General features: G+C 41.3%; 1 protein-coding gene across 2 annotated transcripts in view; it reads left to right on the forward strand.

The window, feature by feature from the left end:
- Positions 1 to 23,672, forward strand: part of ADAM9 (ADAM metallopeptidase domain 9) — a 1,404,333-nt gene that overhangs the window by 187,742 nt on the left and 1,192,919 nt on the right. For both annotated transcript variants that reach the window (XM_069617919.1, XM_069617920.1), the window contains exon 2: positions 20,109 to 20,206. In XM_069617919.1, the coding sequence (XP_069474020.1) occupies positions 20,109 to 20,206 (98 nt within the window). The remainder of the gene's footprint in view (positions 1 to 20,108; positions 20,207 to 23,672) is intronic.

The following is a 23,672-nucleotide window of genomic DNA, read 5'->3' on the forward strand; positions in this document are numbered from 1 at the left end:
TCGCCCCATGTGCCTCTTCACGCTTCCGTTCCTTTCAGCTCTTGGCCCCCCCTACATTGGAACTCCTTACCTCCCTTTATCCGCTCCATCCCCACCTACACCTCCTTCTGCACCTTCTTGAAAGCCCTTCTTCTCCACTCCCCCCTTTGACTTTCCTTCTACCATCTCTCCTTCCCATCTCCCCTGTCACCCTCTTATCCCCTTTATACCTTCCCCTTCTCCTTCCTTCTCACACCCACTTGAATTTGAATCAGATAACTGAATTATTGTTCCTCTTTTCCTTGACTACCTCCTCTCCCTTCCTCCTCACCCTTCCCTCACCTCCTAGATAATGTTGCAGTTTGAAATCCAAAATCTCTTGGATTCACTGGGGTGCTGGATTCAAGCTTCTCCAATGCTATTCCTTTTTTCTATAAGTTCGAAATGTGCTTCTCAAATAAATTGTACATTCGAAAATATCTCATGCTCATAAACTTACTAACGATCATTGTGAAAAATGTGCCCTCGCCAGTCGCCACTAGCCATTGGCTAGTGATATTTGACTCTTGGCGAGTTAGAAATGGTGTGCTGTGTGTGTGTAGAATTGAGGTGGCGAGTGACCGTTTTTTACGTGTATGTATAGTAGCTTGCAACTTGAATTGTTGCCGCCTGTAAAGCTGTTTCAATAATTGAAGACTATGGTGCAGACTGCTGTACGTATCTTGTCTTCAGTCAATATTTCCTATATATAAATGAGGAAAAACCAGCATTTTTCAAAAAGAGTTAAGGAGTGTTGTGCATATGTTTTTCCTCTTGTTTATTTGCAGTATATACGGTCCCGTCTGTAACGTGAATGTTTTTGAGTCCAGGCCCTTGTATTTTTCAACCGTGTCCTGTGTGTTTGTGTACACCCATTCAGCACACCCACACAAGTGAATTATTTTGTCTGCGGGACATACTGTGCGGGTCGGAATCATAGATACATTTTTGAGATTTTAAATAGTGAATATTTTGAGTTTGGCTGATCCGATTTTTGTTGCACGACAACGTACTTAAAAGTCATTGAATTTGTGTGTTTGAATATTGCCATGGACGTTTTTCGCCAAATCTAGTGAACTTACATGGGTAGGGTCAAAATTTAAAGGGAACGTGTTTTCTCATTTTCCTATGTAAAGTGTCGTGTAACTGGATGGAAAAAATGACGGAACATTGATGATTGTGTACAACGAGCTATTTTTCTGGAACCTGTATATCCCCTTTAAGACACTGTGCTTAGTGCACAAGTCTTACCACGGACCAGGCCCTCATTTCTTTAAGAAGAGAATACACAAGTATGTAACTTTAAGGTTATTGAGCAATGTTCTTGGTTTACACCGCCAACATCTCGGTGGCCTTTCTTTTTCTCATCCTCCTCCAAGACTTTGGAATTCCCTACTAGGCAACATTCCCAGCATAGATGCTGGACTTCTTTTTAGTATGACTGAGACAACATGGCTATTCCTCTTTTTATAGTTCGTGCAGTAGCCTCCTACCGATGTGGTGTTATTTTGAGTTGCGTTCCAGCCTTTCGGCGTACATAGTGCTTTATTATAATGTTCACATAACATAAATGACCATAGCTAAAGAGATGAGTACACGGTAAGTTTCTTGAAACTGGAAGCAGCAGAGAAAGAAAATTGAAATGTTGTAAAGTCCGTGATTCTTATCATATTGTGTGCAGTGAGTGGATAACACGCCAGTTTATCGCCTTGCGGTTTGTTTATAGCACCGATTACGCGACTGTCATTTTGCCTTCACCTTCCATGTAGTGCAACAATTATCTTGGTTTATGTTTATCAGTTGAAAGTGGATGGACTCTTACCTTTGATTCTATGTTGCGTTTCCTAAAGTGCCCTATTTAGTACAAGAACTATATAGGAGAATATCATACTGTAGTGAAGTTGAATGATTACACCTGGATGAAGATCTGCAGACTGCAGGTCCTGTTCCATAGTTTATTTAGGGTAGATCAGACAGCTGGCTGGAAGTAGTCTTCGCAGCAACTGAGGAAGAGGACCCAAGGTCGGAGTCCTCCCGTCCCCTGCACACTCTGGGGTTACGCAACAAAGGCGTAATTATTTAGGACTACGTTTCAGTATTCCATTGAAGAGTCTTGTGAAGTTAGATCATGGTGTTTCTTATTAAGATCAAGCAAGAGTACTGTTAGCAGGGTTAGAAAATAGAGAAGAAAAATCTCCTACTTATTCATAAATGATAATGGAGGCAGAGGTAATCACGAAAAACAGTACATTGTCTACATAAACATAGTTAACAGGGATTTCTCTATGGATGGCTTGACGCGTTTCGAGGACAATCCTCTTCTTCAGAAGCCTCTGTGGAACTATTGTTGACAATAGTATATACATAGAGGAAGCAAAGCAAGATATAAAAGAAAAGGTTTTGTTAGGCCTAAGAGAAAGACCAAGAGAAAGACCAGAAGAGGGAAAAAGGCCACAAAAAGCCAAAAAAAGTAACTGAAAACCTAGTGATTAACATCTTGAGCAAACATCTGCCAATCAACCAACTGTTTATCCTCAATAGAAGTCTCTCAATTCATACCCACTTGTAACACATCTCTATTTGAAGAACAGATTGGTCTCCACAGACTCATGAGGAAGATCAGATTAAAGATGTTTTTTGAAAGTGAACCAGGACAAGACGAAGTGACAGAAGACAATCTAGAGCTACTACCTAAGATTTCTTTTGACCCACTGATACAAAACCCCCTTCTTGACTTGTTTGAGAGAAAAGTACTCAATGACTTTAAACGTATCAACTACCATAAATCCTCACCAATTAACATTAAGAACAGCCAACTCGAGCACATCGAAACTTTGGCACAGGATGAAGAGGTCACTATCAAACCGGCAGACAAGGGAGGAGCTATAGTGGTTATGGACACAAGATATTACACCAACAGATGTTTGGAACAACTCAATGATATCACAACATATACCAAATTTGAATGGTGATCCACTTCGGGACATTAAGACCCTCATAGAAACCTCAATAGATAATGCACTGGACAACGACTGGATTAGCATCAAAACTAGCCAATTCCTTACCAACAAACACCCCATAACACTGGTGTTTTATGGCCTTTCGAAAATCCATAAAGAAAACCATAATCCCCCACTGAGACCTATAGTTGCGGGGATGGAGAGCATATTCGACCCCCTGGCTATTTACGTGGACCGACTCCTACAACCCCTAATCCAGGAGATCCCAACATATCTTAAAGATACCACAGACTTCCTGACTGCCTTGCAGAAATTTCAGCTATTAGCCCGGACTGCGTTGCGTGATCTTTAGCATGGTTGTATGCAGTCTTTATACCTCTATACCCCACAATGAAGGCATTGTTGTTTTTGATTAGCTACTCTCCAACTCTGAACAAATCCGAGGCAATCCACAATTCATCATCGAACTACTTAGGCTGATCCTACACAATAGCTATTTCCGATTCCAAGGGACTTTCGACAACCAGATATTAGGAACATCAATGGGGTCCGCTATGGCCCCTGTGTATGCAAATTCCTTCATGTACAGATTCGAGTCAGAACATGTCTTGAAAAATCAAAGATGGTCCACCAAGGTTATTCTATGGAAACGGTTTATTGATGACATTTTTGAGATCTGGTGCGGTACAAGAGCCGAATTAGATGACTTTTTGTCCTACATGAACTTGGTACACCCAAAGATCAAATTTAGGATGGACGTTGGAGAACCAGATTTACATTTCTTAGATGTTAGACTGAAGATCCATGAAGGAAGAATGACTACCACCATCTATCATAAACCTACAGATGCCAATAACCTGCTGCACTTTACAAGCTTTCATCCAAGACCCATGTTGAAAAGTCTCCCCTGCAGCCAGATATTGAGATTGAAGAGGATCATATCTGATCCAGCTGGTCAGGATGTTGAATGCTCTCAACTGATTGAATGGTTTGAAAGACGAGGATACCCAGATGACATGTTACAAGATGCCAACATGAGATCGAACCATCTAACACAAAAAGATCTATAAACGCCCAAACCCAAGAGCATTTCTGCTCCCCTGATGTATATCTGAAAATACTTGCGACAAAGTTTTCAGATTAGTAAATCTATACGGAAACACTAGAACCTACTACAAAGCGATGAACACCTAAAAGATCTTTTTCCAAGAACACCAATGATGGCATTCAAAAGAGGCCGCAATCTCAGAGATAGACTCGTGAAGGCTGAAAGACCCAACAAGGATAAACAGAAGCTCCTTCAAACCAAAAAAATGTGGACCTTCCCATGCCTCAATTGTATTAACTGTAACAATGTGATTAAAGGAGATACCATCTCCCACCCATCGACAGGCAAAAAAATAAAGATCAAATGCTTCGCCACCTGCATGACGTCAGGCGTTATATATGCTCTGAAATGTCCATGTGGAAAACTATACATCGGACAGACTACAAGACCATTGAAAGAACGAATATCCGAGCATAAATCCACTATCAGGTGCCACAACCAGAAACCACCAGTGGTAACACACTTTATGGAAGCCAGACACAACATCGCACAGTTGAGATTTCAGGTCATCGAAGTTATAAAAAAACCACAACGATGTGGCTCCTATCCCAAAGAGAAAAGTATTGGATATACCTTTTGGACACCAAACACCCTATGGGCCTCAATGAGGAAACATCTTTGAACTGTTTCATATAGAAACACTACATACCTGTACAGTACTAACACTATAGACCTTTAACTCTTCTCTTTTTCTTTCTTTGTGCCACCTTTAAACACTAGGTTACATGCACATTCCCACAACATATAATGAGTTGCCCTACAATTGACATTCTCTTAATCGATGAACAACTTATCTCCTATCATATGACTAAATATGTATCTGCTATTTTAGAAATTGACAATGTTTGCTAAACCTCTAAACCTAGAATGTAAGGACATCAGCTTCCTGAAGTGGATTGTCCAGTAAATAATGTGGACCAATGTGGAACGATATATCTAAAGAGTAGGACAGATATATGTTCTTATGGTAGATGATGAGTTGTTGTACAATTGTCATTTCCTCAACTAATCAACAATTTGACTGTTTTTCAACTGTGGTAAAAAATGTGACTGTCATGTTTAAAAAAAACCCTGTTTCAATTTTTACCTATATGCAGACCATTAAGAAAGTACCCCATTTAGGCGTGCTGATTTAACAATAATATGAGAAACCAATAATGTGGTTATATAGTACACGATCATTCACCACAGTTGAATGTATTACTATGATCACACCGAAGCGGGCTCGTTACATTAACCATCTCGACCGTTTAGTACCACAATTACCTACCCCCTTTAGAAATGATGATCTGTCGAATGTGCAGATCTGGACAGAAATACATCTGGACAGCACCTGATCTCGTCACCAGGAATTAACACCAACAGGCACACTTTGTCTATATGGCAAACTTGACGTCTATCCATATAAAATTAATGTGGATTATGTTAACTAATATATTTGGAAAGAACCTCCAGTACACATATACATGGAATGCAGAATTTCAAGATTGACTAGATTTACCCCAACTAGGATATATATATAAAAAAATTTGCTTCATCACGCATTGTACCATTGAATAGTTAAGTATCCACTCCTGTCAAAGATGTCCGCCAATATTAGATGCCATCACAGAAGTCCTTTCTTTATTTTCTTTACTCTTTACACGTTTTTTCCAATTTGTGGTCTGAGTAACGCCCACTATAGAAAAGCCTGTTTGTACACGATCCCCTGTCTCCATGGACACGGATCAAGCTACGGAACGCGTCCTGCACTTCACACGATTGACATCAGGTACGCGCTACTACGGTACTTTTGCAACATACTCTATTGCTGTACTCCGCCCTTAGACATCCTCAATGTTCAATAGAGTCATACCAATATTTTTATCTCTTACAGAGAACGCTCGTAGCGTCTAATATCTGTAGACACTGCAACTCGTTGCTGTTCGCTATTCCGCACGCGGCTCTGTGACGATACACATGTCCCAGTGGATACGTTCTTTGCCACAGGAGGCTCTTTTGCTTCACCACTGGCTATCATTAGGTTTGTACATCTATTCGCCCTTTCATTTTCCAGATTATATTTAGCCACTCTTTTGCGGCAGCTTATGAATGATTTTTATGTCTGCACTTCAACAGTGAATTGTTTCCCTTAGAGGAATGATATTAAGATTGCGCCATTCTGTGTAGCACCTCACAATTTGATGTGAGTTCACCCATTCAACTTACCTTTTAGATACAATATTGTTTCCACATTTCCGAGGCATTTGCCACCTAGCATTCCCAATTACAGTCATCAGTTTGTCAGCTGAAATCTTCTGTAGACTCTGACTCGATATTATAATTAAATGTTACTTATTGAAGACCTTTCTATTGAATTGAGATCATCTACACTAGGTCTCCACCTTGGGGGTCTTACATCCCCCTTCTGTAGACTCGCACGTAGCCATGCATTGAATTTAACACAGATTCTCTTTGAACCGCTATAGGAGTCCAACAAGTTTGTTTCACAGATTGCTTTTGGTCACTTTCTTGTAGTGCCCTAACGCTATCCACCAGATCGAACCAGTACTATAATTGTTGAATCCACACAAGACACAGAACCTACCTATCAGTACTTCAACCCACTCAATTTTTGAGGTATTGTGTTTTTCCCTCTTTTATGTGCCGTCTTCATTACTGTACATGTATTTAAACAGGACTCCTCCCTGTAATTTAAAACATCATCCGTCACATTCATAGTTACTGCTATTAGAGGCCGAACGAGACCCCTTCATAGTTTTATGATATATTTTTTCACCCTGTTTAGCACAGATTAGACAAGATTAAGGTCTAGAAATGTATGGCACCTGTAAACATTTTAAGCAGATGATTGTTTCTCTGTATAGTACGAGACACTATATGTGTGATTTCACAATGGGCCTCATTACGACCCAGGCGGTAAGTTACCCTTACTGTAAACTACGTTTACACCATGGTGGATGGCGGATTTACCGCCCCATTCCAAGGTGAGTGGGGCGGTAAATCCCCATTTCCCATTTTACCCTTCCCCATTCCCATTTTTGCCCCATAGGGCATAATGGGAGTGGGGAAGGTGCTAATTACGCCACCGTAAATTACGCTGGCGTAATTAGCACCATGGTCCCTTAGCGCCATGGATTTTAACGCCTGCAAAAAGCAGGCATTAATATCACCATGGCGCTAAGGGACCTTGTAATAAGGCGTTAAGGGTCGGCGCAGTTTACGGCGCCGTTAACCCCTTAACGCCTGATTCGTAATGAGGCCCAATGAATACGTTACCGATTTACTGGAGCTATGTCTAACAAAACTTTTTCTTTTATATCTTGTTTTGCTTCCTCCATGTATATACTATTGTCAACAATAGTTCCACAGAGGCTTCTGAAGAAGAGGATTGTCCTCGAAACGCGTCAAGCCATCCATAGTGGAATCCCTGTTAACTATGTTTATGTAGACAATGTACTGTTTTTCGTGATTACCTCTGCCTCCATTACCATTTATGAATAAATGGGAGATTTTTCTCCTCTATTTTTTAACCCCATTTACAGTACTCTTGCTTGATCTTAATAAGGAACACCATAATCTAACTTCACAAGACTCTTCAATAGAATACTGAAACCTTGTCCTAAATAATTACCCCTTTGTTGCGTAACCCCAGAGTGTGCAAGGGACGGGAGGACTCCAACCTTGGGTCCTCTTCCTCAGTTCTTGTCTACTATAGGGTTTTTGTGCCAAAACCCTCCTTTCCTCCCCTGCACCTCATGAGTAATAAAGAATACTAACACCACACTGGTGGTATCTGGGAGAATATTCCCTCAAAATATATCAAACTCTGGTGTGCACCTCCTTCTTTGTCTTGTTCAAGTAGTCTTCACAGCCCCAGCAGGCTCTCTGGAATCCACTTGCATCATCACAAGAGGCAGACCATCCTAACATAATGCGATGGCACCTTAAGGAAGTCCTCATTTAGATGCTTGTTAGAAATGTTTTTTCCCTTAACTTACTGGATTTCTATTCCAAAGATAGAGGCCCTCCACAGGCTTGACTATTTCTCTTTTTAAATAGTCATCAAAAAGTTCTGTTTCATTGTAATCCGATCTGCTGTTCAGTTTATGTTCTAAAACGATTTGTGTTCTGCATCTTGGGAACTTTTTGTGAATTATTAGGATTTTAAAATAAATCTTGTGGGGTTTTTTTCTTTCTAAAACAGAGCTAACAAATATTTCCAAAATAGTTCAATGAGCCTTCTAGTTGAAACAGTAAGAGAAAAATGTAACCCAAGAAGCAGGCCAGAATACTTCTCTGCTAAATCCGAAAACATTTAACACCTTGAAACTCATTGGGTAGTGAAAGGAATTCATCCACCAGAAGGCGTAGCCATCCAAGGGGCCGCTGCTATCAGGTCTCTCTTTGGCACCGCTCCAGAAGATTTCCAATTGCAATCCAAATATACTAAACTGGTGATGATTGAAAACTGCAGGTTAGGCTAACTTCTTCCTTTATTTAAGGAAAGCATCAAGATAAGAAGAGCAAGCCTTGCACTGAGAAACAAAGACCCAATGTTTCTGTTACCCTTTGGGAATGATTCCAAACACATTTTAAAGCATTCAGCTGTGACACATAATTTTGTTTACATTCACTTATGCATATCAACAGACATATTTAGTGGTAATGTTACGACTGGTGGCATATAGGCCAGAGCAGTTTGTGGTTCTAGTTTTTTCAAAAGGCCATCTTTAGACAGCAGTCATCACAGTAGAACGCCTTCTTGTGGCACAGTGCTGTTAGTGCAGCTTGATCTGAATATCTTGATAGCAGTTGGGTTTTTAGCAGTTTCATATCCCTGGCACACCCAGTCACTATTCATTGATGTGCAGATGTGGGGGCGTACTGGACAGCAGTTAAAGACAGTTCTTCCCTGAGCTGAAAGCATGTCTTAATATTTATTCTTTAATGCCAGTTCTCGGGCAGGAGTTCTCTTGCTCTTTAATTAGCGTACTAATAGCCTTGTTGCTTTTTCATAGAAACCATTTTAAGCTTCTTGAGAAAACATTCAACCCTGCTGACCGCAAGTGTATTAATTTACCTTCAAATTGTAGTTAAATGTTCTGCAGCGAGTACACTGTATCTATTTTAGAGAAAGGGATGGAGAGAGCCACGGCCTTACTAATAAAGTGAGATAGTGAAATTAGAGCTGTATGCAGAGTCCAATGTTAGAAGTACAGAGTGGGCGGGGAGCACCAGATTGTTGGGCTGCTATGACTTCCAATGTTTTGTTATGTATTCCAAGGCGTGCTGTGCTACTTTCTGAAAATATTGCACCCCTCATCAAACTTCTCTCTGAAGTCTCTGACTGCTTCCTGCACTCACATTCTTAAAGTCTAGGTTCCTCCTAAGAGACATCAAACTCCAGAAAACTGCACCTCTGCAATCACATCCCTCACCCATTGTATCATAGCACCTCGGGCAGTGGAGTCTCCCCTTCGGACACAACAGCATATTTCATCTTGGCATAGAAAACCTAGAAATGGACCCACACGGAGTACCAATGTACTTCTAAATTGCACAGACCAGCACAACAGCAAAGCTATTGTGCATTTTCCCACTCTCCAGAAACCTAGCTCGCCCAGCTTCTCTTCTAGATCTACCAGAGCACCTGGAGACCATGCAAATGGCAGCGCAGTGAGTGCGACATAAATCCCAGTAGCTTAATGCACATATTTATTTCAATGGAACACATTCTGAGTCTACAAATGTTAGGAATGCTAAAATTGAGTCATTTTGAATATAGCATAGAAGCCAACGGCTTAATATTTAAAGTGAGCTGTGTGGAGTAGTGACGAACTGTGAGTTAAGGTTTAATTTGTAGTTTCATGGACTTTGAATTACAGGAATACTTCATTTGGATTCAGTGTTTGTACGTTAATGTTGGCATAACCAGTGTTTCTCGATTTAACGTAAAGCAAAACATTAGCAATTCAATGTTGCCTATCATATCTACAACCCCATTATAAACAATCACAATTGTATGTCTTGTATTAATTGCTGTGGTTCCTTTCTGCCAGCGTCCGCTGGCCAGATCCTGCTCCCACAGAACGATCACCAGCTTCTGGAAGCCAAACACTGGTGCCCGGGGCACCGAACACATGCAACCGCTCATCAACATAAGTGTCAATTCCATGGATAAGACAGGACCCGTATGACATTAACAGAAGAGGACCCATAGAGGTTACATCTGGCTTCAATATTGGCATCATTCACCATCAGCTCATCCTCCATACATTGCAGGGATCCAAAACGGTGGTCTGCATGCTATTTTGGCATCCCACGAATTGAATGGTGCAGGTGTGGCACAGTGGCATAGCCGCACATTTGCTCTGCTTGTGTGCAGCACTGGCTGACTTAAAAAAAAGGAATCATGCATTTAGTCAGCACGGCTGCTGTTTGTATTTTTGCGGCACTGTGCCCAGATCGCCACCTAGTCCTTAGACCCCTCACCCCCTGTCTCTGTAGATCCCTGGTTGCTGACTGGCGAGGACCCAAAAACTACTCGAACCACAATTCTTTACAACATAAATCATTTTAATTAACCAACATTTTGTATAAAGAAACAATAAGGACTGATATCAGTGCCCCAGTTAGTCCCAGTGTTGAGAAAGAGAGGTGAAAAGAAGTGACAAGGTGAAATAAGGAATAGGAGCCGTGAATGTAAAATAACCAGGGTCAACGCTGGGGATAACTGAGCCACTGATGCCAGTCCTTATTGTTTTTCTATTCAAAATGTTGACTCATAAAAATTAGTTATGTTAAGAACAGCTGAGTGGTAGATCGGCCCACCACCAGCCCATCACACTACTGCTGCTCCATGCCACATGTTTGGCACTGCAGCAACTGCTGGCATAGGCTAGTAGTTGGATGGGTGGGGATGAGCACACATGGGTTGAGGAAGTATAATGCTTTAAAGTTGGAAAAAAATGGTATGGTAGGTGTAGTGGTTCCGGCACCCCCAGAGGCAACAGAGTGCATCTGAACACACGTCTAGACACTTGGTCCAATGAGCTAAATACACACACCACAGCATAGATGGGGGGGATACAGATTAGTTGGAGGTCCCATTCCTTTAAGTAGTGTTCCAGGAGTGCGCCAAGAAACAAATTGTGATGCGCTATATGCTGGAGCTCCCTACATGAAGCTGTGCTATCGCCAATTAAACCATGAGTGCATAAAATTACTCTGAGGAGCTGACCATTTTGAAATATTAGTGACTGGGCCTGGCAATTTTTATAGGTTAGGCACAGTGAGATTGAACGACTTGCCTGCATTCAGACACATTTACTCACCTTGAGCCTAGAGCGTGCTGGGACTGGGAGCTGGACTGGAGTGGAGTTGGGGAGTACTAGTACTGTCCCAGTCCTGGCTGCTTCAAGGGCTGAAAAAAAGGCTCTGTTGCTGCAGGCCGCCTTTGCTAATTCCTGTATTACTGCCTGCCCGTGCTCACCAGCCAGTTTGTGTCTAAGTCTCACTGACCTTGCCTGGCTGGCACACAGGAACAGTCACGCACACGTTCAAAAAACGTGTGACCTGACCGTGTGACACCCGGTGTTGCAAGTAAAAGAGAAGAAATAAGCTAGTGTGCCATTCGGAGCATGATTGCTTACCGGGCGGTGTAGCAGCAGTTTTAAATTAATTAGGCAACCGCAAGCAAGTTAGGGCAACTTACTTGAGTAAGTATAGATTGTTTGTTTTGTATTCAAAAGACAGTTTGGGTCCTCTAGGCAAGTTGACTAACTTGTCACAATTTACTGGCTGGAAGGACCCGACCCGCCTCAGCATCCATGAGCCCGGGCACGGACAGCAACGGCAAACAGCAGGTATGCTGCATATTGCTGGCCCTGGCCAACGGCAAGGAGTATTTCATTGCTGGTCTGCCGGGCCCATGCGGGGCCTGTGCATGCAGTTCTGTAGCACTGCAGCAGCACCTATGAGGGAGGGTGAGGGTCAGTGCCCAGCGATCTCCCAAAAAAAAGACCAAAAACAAATGCCACCAACGAAACGGCCCGGTGGCAGCACAGCACACAAAGGCCTCTGTAGCCAGTTGCAGAGGCCTTGGGGCGCTGTGCGGCCGCTGGGCGGCCTTGTTGTTGGCATTTTGTTTTAAGAAAAAGATCTGACTCTCACTGTCTGCTGTGCAGTCAAGCACTGGGGCAGTCAAATTTCTTGCCGCCAAAAATGCCAGCAATGAGGCTGCTGGGCACTGAACAGCGCAAAAAGGCCTCTGCAGCTGACCAGCTATTAATCACTGTGTGGACTGCTTAATAGCAGGCCAGCTGTTGCAAAAGCCTTAGAGCGCTGTGCGGCTGCAACGTTGTTGGCATTTTATTTTTTGAAGAAAATCTGACTGTCACTGTCTGCTCCGTGGCAGAGGACTGGGAGCAGTCAGATCTTGCCAAAAAATAAAATTGCAACAACGAAGCATGGCCAGGCCTGAGCGTGACCAATGAATGACTCTCCAGCTCAGCTGCAGTCTGCACTCAGACTCAAAAGAGAGCCAGTGGTGAAAAAAGAGTGTCGGTGTTGGCCACCGGCAAACACCGGCACAAATTAAGCACTTAAAACAGCCCCAATAGATTTCTTCTAGTCCCACTAGCCACAGCCTTTAGCAGTAGCCACTCTACATATTGCTTCTATAGGTTTTTTTAAATGGGCCCACTACCCATGGCCTTTGCACACGGCCAGTGACCACAGCCTTTTCCTGTGGTCCCTTGATATGTTCCCCCCAGGAAGTTTAGATTGCAGCCCACTAGCTATGGCCTTCGGCTGTGTCCACTTTCGTATTGCACCATTCAGTTCCTTAAAGTAACCCAGTAGCCATTGTCTTCGGCCACATCCATTAGCCACACCTCACAGTAGCTCTAACATTCCACTTTTTAAAAAACAAATCTAATTTTTTTTAACTCTCTCTTAAAAAAATAACGTTTTCCCATAACCCTGGTTTGTATAACTTCGATAATAGTAATGTACTACAAATAACTGTGGTTATCCATAATATAACCCCTGATTACTCATAAAATAACCCCGGTTATTCATGTGATGCACTTTCATTCCCGATTCGTTTTCTACTTTAACACCTGTTATGCAAAGATAACTCTGGTTATGCTAAAACGTTTGCGTTCTGAACTTGGCACCCAGCACCCCCTTGTACATCAAATATTTTAAAAACTACTGGACGGAATAACCCCAGACCTCTCACGTAAATCGAGTCAACACTTTGTGTCCAAGTTGGTTCACACCTGGTCAAATTCCGTCCAGCGGTTTCTGCTGTGCGCTGCGCAGAAATGTGGACTTTTTCTCTATGGCGAAATGAATGGGAGTAGGCAATTATTTGTTTTCTTAATAACCTTTTTCATTTTTTATTAATCTTTCCCAAAATGTCCAGTCTTTTGGGGCCTTTGACAAACCTTTGATTTGCAAAATATCAGCCAATTACGTCATGCAAGTAAAAAGTAATTAGCAATTCAATTTTCACATTTTCACATTTCCTATGGAACTTGATTATAATCTTATATTATCCCACTAGCTGGTGCAGTCATTTAAAGACACGTTGACCAAATGTCAAGTTGTTTAAATATTGATGAACGTCTTAGTTATTTGGTGTACAAATACTTTTGCACCTGACCCACACTCCTTATTTAAAGTGTGGCCAGTTGATTAAAGCGTACCGACAAATAAAGTCTTCTTAACTCATGACTGTCTTAACTGACTAATTTAAATAAGGCTGTCATGTTTCCTTTCTACCACTTTACATATTTACCTAGTGTTCATTTTCCTTTTAGATACGTTACACCCCTTTCAAAATCCTCTCACATAAGAGCTTTATTTACCGATTTCTTAAAAGCCAAATGGTGAGTGAATGTCAAGAAGCATTTGCTAGACTTGTAGTTCTTTTCTAGCTAATGTAAAACATAAAAAGTTTGATTACTGACCAATGTTTACCGTGCATTCCTATTGTTCAAATGTGGAAGAAATTCAAATAAAAACTCTTTGTCCTCTTTAAAGTCACATGTTTCCTGATGAACAGAACATCCAATCCTGGCTTTGCTTTATTCCTGCCGTTAAATATCTCTAGTATCTCTAGGAATCAAGTATACTAGGAGTTAGGTAAGACAAAGTCGGCCTGCCTAAGCACACCAATACTATACCATCTAGAGCACTTAAGATTTTATTATAAAAGCACAGACTTGTAATATCCAAACAGGGTTCGATTATGTCCAACATAATCTGGCAGGTATGTATCCATATTTTACCAGCAAATGTGATCACCAGACATGCTTTACCGAAATAGGCTTCAGTCTGAGTTTTTGAGGTTAAAGCCCCACAGATTCCATCAAACTTGTAAGGGCCACTGTTAGCGACTTAACTTTTGCATTTTTTTTCTTTCATTGAAGGGCCTCATTAAGTCTTCTTGTCAAACAAAATTCATGGCTAGGAATATTTTAGTACGGTTCTAATGTATAAGTCCCTAGGCTCTAAGCACATTTGTCATTGACCTTTACAAATCTTAAGGCCTTCTTTTTGCTTACTAATTAGATCATTACAATTGCAATACATGTCAAGAGCATAAAATGTTCTCTGAAATACAATTGGTGTTCAGTGAAGAACAATAGTGTTATCGGCATACAATAGCAACTGTTTTTCACATACACAGACTGTTGTGGGTGGAGGCGATGTTACAGAGTAGAAAATATCAGCAGTCAATATATTAAAAAATGGGCCAAAACACGACCTTATTTTCATCCCCCTGTTGCTGTATCCTTTCCTACAATTTCCCCTTTTCTCATCGAGTTTAACCCTTACCCATGTGTTTGTAGACAGTGATTGATCCAGGACCAGTAACCCCTGAGAAGTCCCAGTCAGAACGTGTTTGCCAAAGAAAGCCTCACTTGATCTTGTCTAAGGCTGTGGTGAGATCATTGAAGTGAATCACAAATAAGGACAATACAATGTCACAGAAAAAAAATCACACCCAGTAGATATTTAATAGCAGCAGTTTTGAAGTGGGCACAGGAACACATACCAACAAGATACTTCAGGCGATCCTATACCTGCATGCCCTCTGCCCCCACTGTATCGTGTTATACAGATTGTGAATACATTGTAGCCTATCAGCACAGCAAAAAACATTAGAGCTTTATTAAGGAGTCCTTTCACACCACTCAGTTAATACAATGATTTTCTTTGTAAATGCAGTTAAGCTTCTGACTTTCAGGAAACATTCTCTATACCTCCGATAAGATATCAGCACAGCTAGGTGCTGTCTCAATTAAACTTGCAAATTATCTGTATCGGCAGAGATTCATAAACAGGCATGTGCATCAGTTGGAAGGCGTGTGAATAAGTCTGCTTTTGTCTGTCAAAGTGAAACTCCATCTTGTCAGCAAGAGTATATATTTCAAAATGAAGTTCTCTATAACTAGGCCAGTGCAAAGATTATAAGGCCTGGCCTTGTTATATTAGTGCATTCTTCTACAACAGCCTAACCTGAAAGCACAGAGACAGATTTGTAACCCTTGCTGTGAGAAAGGAAGATATTTTTGAAGTTATATAGTTAAGTAAATACTAAGATGTATACACTCTTGAGCAAGTTACTCTGACAAGTCTCCTTGTTGCCACCCATATGTGAGCCCAATGACTTCAGCTTCACATAGACAGTGACATTTAATCTCTCTAGTGCCAATGATGACAGATTGATGTCACTTGCATCTGGGCGCTGTAATTTGATGAACGCAGTCCCTCGAGAACTCCAGGTGCCTCAGCAAATAGTCACTTCTTTCATGCACAGTGACACACAATGCAACAGCACTCCCTTCTTAAGTCTTCACGTCTCATAGCAGGTCAATGAAAACCCCCCTTCTTTCATAATGATGGCTTTACTTTTTTTCTATTGGCCCCACCAACATTGTAGCTACCTTAATAGCACAAAGAAGGACTTCCAAAATACATCTTTACATAGGCATCCAGCAGGTATATAGCTATGTGCTTTGGCACTCTGTATTATTATTTTCAAAACGTAAGACAGAAACCAAATTCAACAGTTTCAGGAGTGTGGGATACATAGACCCACTCAGCAGAATCCCCATCCATGATCAAGCTGCACTTCAGCAGTTAACAGCAACATGGCTGCGCTGGCTCCTTTCAGCACCATTGCCCTGCATCAAAACTGTGTTTTGCAGCTACAAAATGATGGCTGCACCATCTTGCCAAACAACTTATTGGGCAAGTTGGAACAGGGAGCACACTGAGAAAGGCCACCAGTATGTATTCTTGTGTGCACCAAAAGAAGCAAATTGAAAAGCAACGCTGCTGTGCTGCTTACAAAAAGTTCCCATTGAAAAGGGAATATTTTACATTGAAAAGGATGCTGCCCTGACGCTATTTACATATATTCAAAATCACATTGCTTTTATCAATGAGGCCCTGCCATGCCCATCCATATCCAGATTGTGCACTAGCAGAAGAGAGCATTATCCCTGCATGACAGGCTGTGTCAGGCCAGAACTGGGAAATTAACAGAAGCTTTACTTTCAGCCGCACAGGAAAACACTTGTCTTTTGGGTTACAAAATGTCAAAAATCAATGCTTCAAAGAAACTCCAGCTTTAAGGGCATGTGTCAATAACAAACTGCTGTATAAAAGAAACTGGCTGGGGCTGCAGAACAATGTGGGAATTCAGATGGAAGAGAACAACTGAATTTGAGAGGGACATCCTAGTAGCATTTACCATGTGTCAAAATGGGCTTTTGCAAACCAAAAAAAAGCCTGTTTTAAAAGTACAGTGTTGAATAAAAACGTATCCTTGCCTAGCAATCTAAAGGGGGTTTTGCTGGGAAACATATATGGGTTGTGTTATTTCAACAGGCTTGCTTCTGATTCAGAACAAAAATACATTAAAATAAAGAAATAAAGACATGGGCTGCCTTCTGAAACCAGCCAAACAGGTTCTCCTTGGTGGTTTTCTAGCAACAGAAGGAGCTACAATAGATCTGGGACACATGTGTGCTAATTGCTACCTTTGAAAACTTTGAATGGACAAAAAGCACTAAACATCCCATACCCATCAGATTTTTTGTCTGGTCAGAGACCTCTTACAATAGAGATTCTGGGACACATACGTGTGAAATAGGAAATCACACGTCCTCACAACTTTTACTGGGAGCTTCAAAGCCAACTCCAGACCAGCCTTGTAAGCTATGTCCTTATTTGGTAGACATTGCTGACCATTTGTGTCAAAATACTATTTTATTAATCAACTTTTAAGACTTTTATCTCTGCAACAGGACTTTGCAGGAATGTAAAAAGTTAACAGTTTAAGGGCTATATTCATGGAATTATTTGCGCCGAAAAACAGGGATTTGTGCGCCATTCTGCCCGCAAATCCCCATTTGTTAAACAGGGATTTGCGGGCAGAATGGTGCACAAATCAACCATTTTTCGGTGCAAGTAATTCCATGAATCAGCCCCTAAATGTAATTATTGTGGCTTTTAAACAAGACGTGGTAGCCTTCACTGCCATATTGGGAACACAAATGGCAGAGAATTTGATATTTTGAGAAAAGTGTACATGATGCCGCTGTGAAATTCAGTACTTACATGCCTTATGATAATCTCTATACGTGTATAAAGTTATAGGATGTTAGGTCGAATATTTCTCACTGAAAATGATGAAAAATGATTAGGCGGATAAAAGCAAGTCTTACAAACTGTAGAGTGGGACTGTCATGCTCTGTGTGAAATATGTAATCTGCCTAGGTAATTTGCAGAAATGCCACAATTGCGTAAATGTGTGATTTATGTGAAGAATGATTTTAGCTAAAGTAACTGTGGGATGATCCTTTAAATCCAACCAGCTGACAGCAAGGTGGTAACAATCACCCCTGACCAATACAGTTGTTAAGAGGCATGCCTAGCTAAGCCTGCCCCACCATATAATCCTATAATGTCACCATGCCTTATAAATAAGGGAGGCTGACAGAACTCTAGACACTTTCTCCAGAATTTCCAGCCCGGCGTATCCTGATATTCTACATTAATCTTGCCAGATTTCAGATTCTACTGCCAGGCCAAAGCAAAACTGACCCTATCTCAGCAAGGCCTAGATCCAGAAATCCCACTAAAAACCACAAGAACAAAGGGGAAAAGCTGTGGTACACTTTTGGGGAGCATCCCGTGACCAGACCGGCTTTTTGCCCACTTCCTGCATGCCTGCTGTACCCCTGCCATCCAGCTGTACTTGCTATCCAGTAACCAGGCAGGCCCAGCTGTTGTTCTGCTAGAAGAGTCCGCCGCTACCAGGTGACCCGAGCCTTGGAGTCCAGAACCCGGTTGACTGTTCCTAATCCCAAATTCAAGAGCAGATTGTGAGTATTCACCATCCCAAAGCAACATAATCTACCCCATCTTGACCCGTTGTCTTTGTACCACTCTCTAAGCAACCCTAATTATGCCTTGGTAATTTGTTCAATTGTCAGAATTCTTTGTGCATCCTGGCCCCGATTCCTAGTGCTAGCGCCATTCTTTCATTCACCCCATCTTGTAACTCCTTGGTAATATTTATAATAATTTAGGTAATTTCCACATGAAGAGAAACGCGGCGTGGAGCGGGTTAATCCGGCTGCTTAACTTGTTTCATGGGTAGCGCTATCTTCTTGATAATCTAGTATAAGTAAACTTTGTCTTTTTCTTTCCAAACCGATTTTCTCTCTTTAATGGTTTTATTTTCCCAAAACTGAACCTCCTTCCACCTAGCAGATCTCATCCATTTATTCAGCTAGAGACATCCTTTCAGTTCTATATCGTCCCTGTGATTTGCATCTATTCCCCAGCCCAAAAACCACATTCCAATTTGGAGTATTTCACCTGTTTTTCTTAAAGTTTTTGACATTTAAAACTGCAATTGAGAAACATGCAACTTTCCAACGTGTGATTCGGCCGCATTGTGTTCTTACTTTCAACTTGTTTTGGAACTGTATGCCTTTTGTTGATACCTTGCATTGTGTTTGCTAGTATTTATACATTCCTGCTATTGTGAGAAATTTGCCTCATTGATTTAACCGCACATTAATTAATTATTTGCCAAATTCCAAGTGTCATTTTATGACATTGCAAATTTTGTTAGGTAAGGCTGGATTTTGATTCTGTTTGCTATCTCATATCTCTGACTCCCTGCTGCTTCTTTCTATCCACTCCAAATTCGATTCATTGGGGTTGGGAGAGCATTGCATGGGGAAATCCCCGTATTTCAAAACTGCTCCTGTTCATTTATGCTTTGGATATGTTCTTGTACAAAGTTAACTAAGTGTATTTCAGTGGTTTTTCATTGTAATTATCACCCCATTGGTGATCGCTGCCCAATATTAAAATTGTATGATTTTCTTTCAATTTAAAAATAAATTAATATTGTATTCTCACCAACTGGCCTGGTTCATGGTCCATTGTGACCCGGGGTACTTCTAAAAGTGGGTGTGAGACGGGTTGTGTGCCATCTCAATTTGATTTTGTAGAAAATAAAAAGAAAGCATTCCAATTGCGTGCTACATCCAAGGCTAAGGGCAAGGGTCCTGGTCCAGTGTGTGTTACCCGATTGAAATCCTTAACAGGAGTAAAAACACACCCACATTTTAGCTTCTTTTAACTATTCATGGTGAATTGAAAAGTGGGATCTTTATGTCTTTTAATCCTAAATAAGTATTTCTGGTCAGGTAAAGTACTTGGTAAACATTGATGCTAACATCTCTAGTAAGCGTACGTGCACTGAACAAATGTGGAGTAATGTTTATAGTTAACTAAAACAGACTGAAATAAATAATAAAGTGCAGTTTTTATTGCTCTGTCTCCTTATGTTTGACGGAACTGCAAAATGGTGCTAGTACAATGCAGTGCTCAATGTCCGGTATATAGATATGTCAACATGGTAAGAGTGATGTGATGAAGTTCTCTACTCTAATGGCTTCTCAATTTCCTTTCTCTAGGTTTACATCAAACATCCCTTCTGTCATCCTATGAAATCACAGTCCCTCAGAGGTTAAGCCGGGAAAGACGTGAAGTCCCCAACTTCCTCTTGACAAAGGTATAACTTCCATTTTATTTTTAATTCCACTATACAATGCTTCCGAATAGCCTTGTGGAAACAAACTACAATGTACTTGTTTATGTCAACGTTTTATATTTTTTTAGGGTTGTACATTGAATGCATGTAGTGCCCATCATGCCAATCGTTGCCCAGATTCCCAAATAGGTTTTATGGTCATCCTTCCTGACCCGACTAAATTCAGGATTGATATCTTCTCTACACAATGCCTGAGTCATGTCAAAACATGCTCTGATATATCTAGAAAATGCCAATCTAGGAAAATGCTTATAAGCAATATCAACTTAGGTGACAGCAGCATCTGTTATTGGCTCCTCTAGGATACTGCGGGGTTTCAATGCCATCTTTACAACTGGGTGAGCCAAAAGCACATATTTTGTTTACCCCTTTCAAGTAATTCAGAGAAATGTAATAGAATAATAAAATGCACAGTTCTTTACTCTACCCACCCAAACCTGTCCATCCTCTTTTTCAGCTTTTCAGTGTTTGTATGTCTCACCCATGGCCATCACACGCGTCTTAATCCTTCCAATATAAGGGCAGGTCTTCTATGTTCCCGCTTATCTGCTGTGTTTGTTTGACTCTCAAAATAACCTTTCAGTTTGGTTTTATAACATTCATAGATGGGTCATATGAGTGACAAAAAGTGTGACTTCAATAGTTCATTTTCTACGAGCAAGATATTTTGTGTTCTTAATTGTACTGTTTGGCTAGAATTTTAATTTGGTTGTGGTGAAAGAAATTGGTTTGTTTGGATAAGAATTACGGAGAACTACATCCAGCCTCCCAACTTGAAACAACTGCTGGAATCTCATAGTACCACTGCAAGCTTCACATTTTCAAAAAATAAAGCATTTAAGATTGAGGCATAGGTTCTGAATCTGTAAGCGCATTTACATTTCTGATGACTCTTACATACCACATTACAACTATTTTGGAAATAACTTGAAACTGGTGATTTTTTAAACAATTGACTTCTACATTGAGGACAGTTGTATAGTTAAGTGTTTTTTTGTGAAACAAAATATCATTGCAGATGACTGGTGAAAAAAAAAAGGAAGGACAGAGTAAAGGGCGGACAAGGTACCTCAGGGGAAAATAAAAGGCTGACTATTGCCATTGCAAGAAACTTTATATTCTTCCAGGTAACTGATCATTGGAATGTTGTCCTATTTGTACACCAATCGAAATCTCCACCATACTCCACACAATTGATCAACCCATGTTTTCTTCATTGGCTTGTCTTAAGCACACATATTTTCCTGAACCTGGAGTCTGCAGGCAAGGCAGAGGGGGGCCGCCAGAGAATTGGACCAAGAAAAGGTGGAGAAAAAGCTGAAAGGCAGAAAAAAAACTCCTAACTTTCCAAGTTGCAGAATAGAGTCAAGGAAGTAAGAGGAAACGGCGAATCCAGGGAAGGCAGAGGCAGTCAAGAAACGCAGCAAGGGATAGGCAGAAGGAAAAAAGGAAGAACGTTGTGACTTGTGACCTGCAGGGGAAGGGACTCTCTCGAGGAACAGCGACAGACCCAGCTTCATAGGAGAGAGGAGCCAAGGGTTGCAACAGGGAGCCCAGATCCTCAGACAGCATTGTATAGGGCAGAATCCGGGACAGTGGTTGCCATCTTGAAATAAACAAAACCGGTGATACACGTCGCACAAGGAACGCATTGCCACAAAAGCTAGCGTTTTCTCATCCTCCAATGTTGTCATAGCTACCATTGTGTGGTAGTGACAACTGCATTCATGTGCAGTAGGCGAAGTAACCGCATGGTGCGGCTGAGAAATACTGGCAAGTAAGCGTAAGAACTAGCAAACTCCCTCGACCACCAGGGACAACGGGGGAATAAACCATTTTACTTACCTCAGGGGCATCCAGAGCAGGACCCTGGAACATGAATATTTGTTTTCCTGCACCGCTATTGCGATTTTGCTGCAGACCCATGGAGAAACAGTTGGCATGGCTTAACCCGCTACTTATGGCATTTCATTTGTTTAACCTGACCCATGTGGTGAACACAAGGCCAGATATGCAGGGAGACAATACTAATACCAGTATAGAGAGGGTAATACAGGGCTGCAATAGAAAGAAGTAAGTATGGGTTTGTCTGGTGAGGTCAGAGGTGGAGGACGACCAAGACACCAGCAGGAGGGAGGAAGGTGCAGCAGAGTGTGAGGGAGATTTCTGGAGAAGGCAGGTATTTGCTTGTGAGTGAAAGTAGTACTGTTGTGTGAGTGTGTGTGTTTGTGTGGTTAGAAAGATCAGTGTAAGAAGTGATTGTGAACCAGATGGTACTAAGTGTAAGGATGGTGTTTGAGCAGTCTGGAGGAGGGAGTAGTAGTCTGGGGGAGGAAGTGGAAGAGTGAAGGAGAGAGTAGTAGTGAGGAGGTGGGAATAGCAGTGTGGAGCATGGAGTAGTAATGTGGAGGAGGGAGTAATATTGTGGAGGAGGAAGTAGTAGAGAATTGGAAAGATGGGTAGCATCAAAGGGTGGAGGAAAGACCTAGAAGAAGTTGGAAACATCAGACAGGTAGAAGAATGGTGGAAGGAGTAAGGTGAAGTGGATAAGAGGGAAAGTAGGAAAAGGGGAGGTGAGAGAGCGTTACTAGACGGTGGACTGAATCCAACAGAGTATTTGTAAGGCACAATTCCCAAATCACAGTGCAACACTAACAACTGGATTGTATAGGGAACATTAGGAAGTGCCGGTGGAAGTTTAGAGAGATAAGGCATCCTGCCGTTAGGTCCTCACAACTAGCCGAAGAAAAAAATAGACATTAGCAGTCAATGTTCTTTATCAACTAACCTGGGGGCAGGGTTACCTGGGTTAGAGTGGAGGTGCAATATAAGCTGAGAGTGAGAGAGGGACTTTCCTAGGGCCTATAACAATTGCAGAATAACTGTCTCTGAGACTGGGAGTGATTCTTGTGCCATCCATGACTCGATTCAGTCTAGCACAATTAACAATTGTTCTGATAACTTGAAAAGTGGTTAATGTGTCTCACTCTTGGCTCTGATATCTTAACTTCATTGTCAGTGAGCTTTGGAGAACAGTCACAGAGAAGGTGGATTGTGGATAGAGCTAACCCCTCGACTTCAGGTGTTGAGAAATCATTGATCATCTTGTACAGTTCCCTTTGTGCTGAAGAGGCTTTGAATTCAATTCTGATTCTTTTTAACTTAACATTTATGGGCTGTTGTGATTCTTATGCGCACTTGCCTATCTTTCATTAGATTGTTATGACACCAATTCTTTTTCAAGACTCTTTTAGTTGTCTTTTTTTGCTTCTTTAAGCTCAAGTGTGAAACATTTCTTTTTGGTTATTGGGTGAATTTTATTAAAACCAATAGTGAGCCAATTTGTCAAAAGTGCTAAATTTGTGTTATTGTTGTCTTTGATAACCATTTTCAGACTGTCAACTGTCGGAAATAGTTAAGACAAGTG

Source organism: Ambystoma mexicanum, chromosome 10, assembly GCF_040938575.1.
Source record: "Ambystoma mexicanum isolate Mex_15411 chromosome 10, UKY_AmexF1_1, whole genome shotgun sequence".
NCBI classification, from domain to species: Eukaryota; Metazoa; Chordata; class Amphibia; order Caudata; family Ambystomatidae; genus Ambystoma; species Ambystoma mexicanum.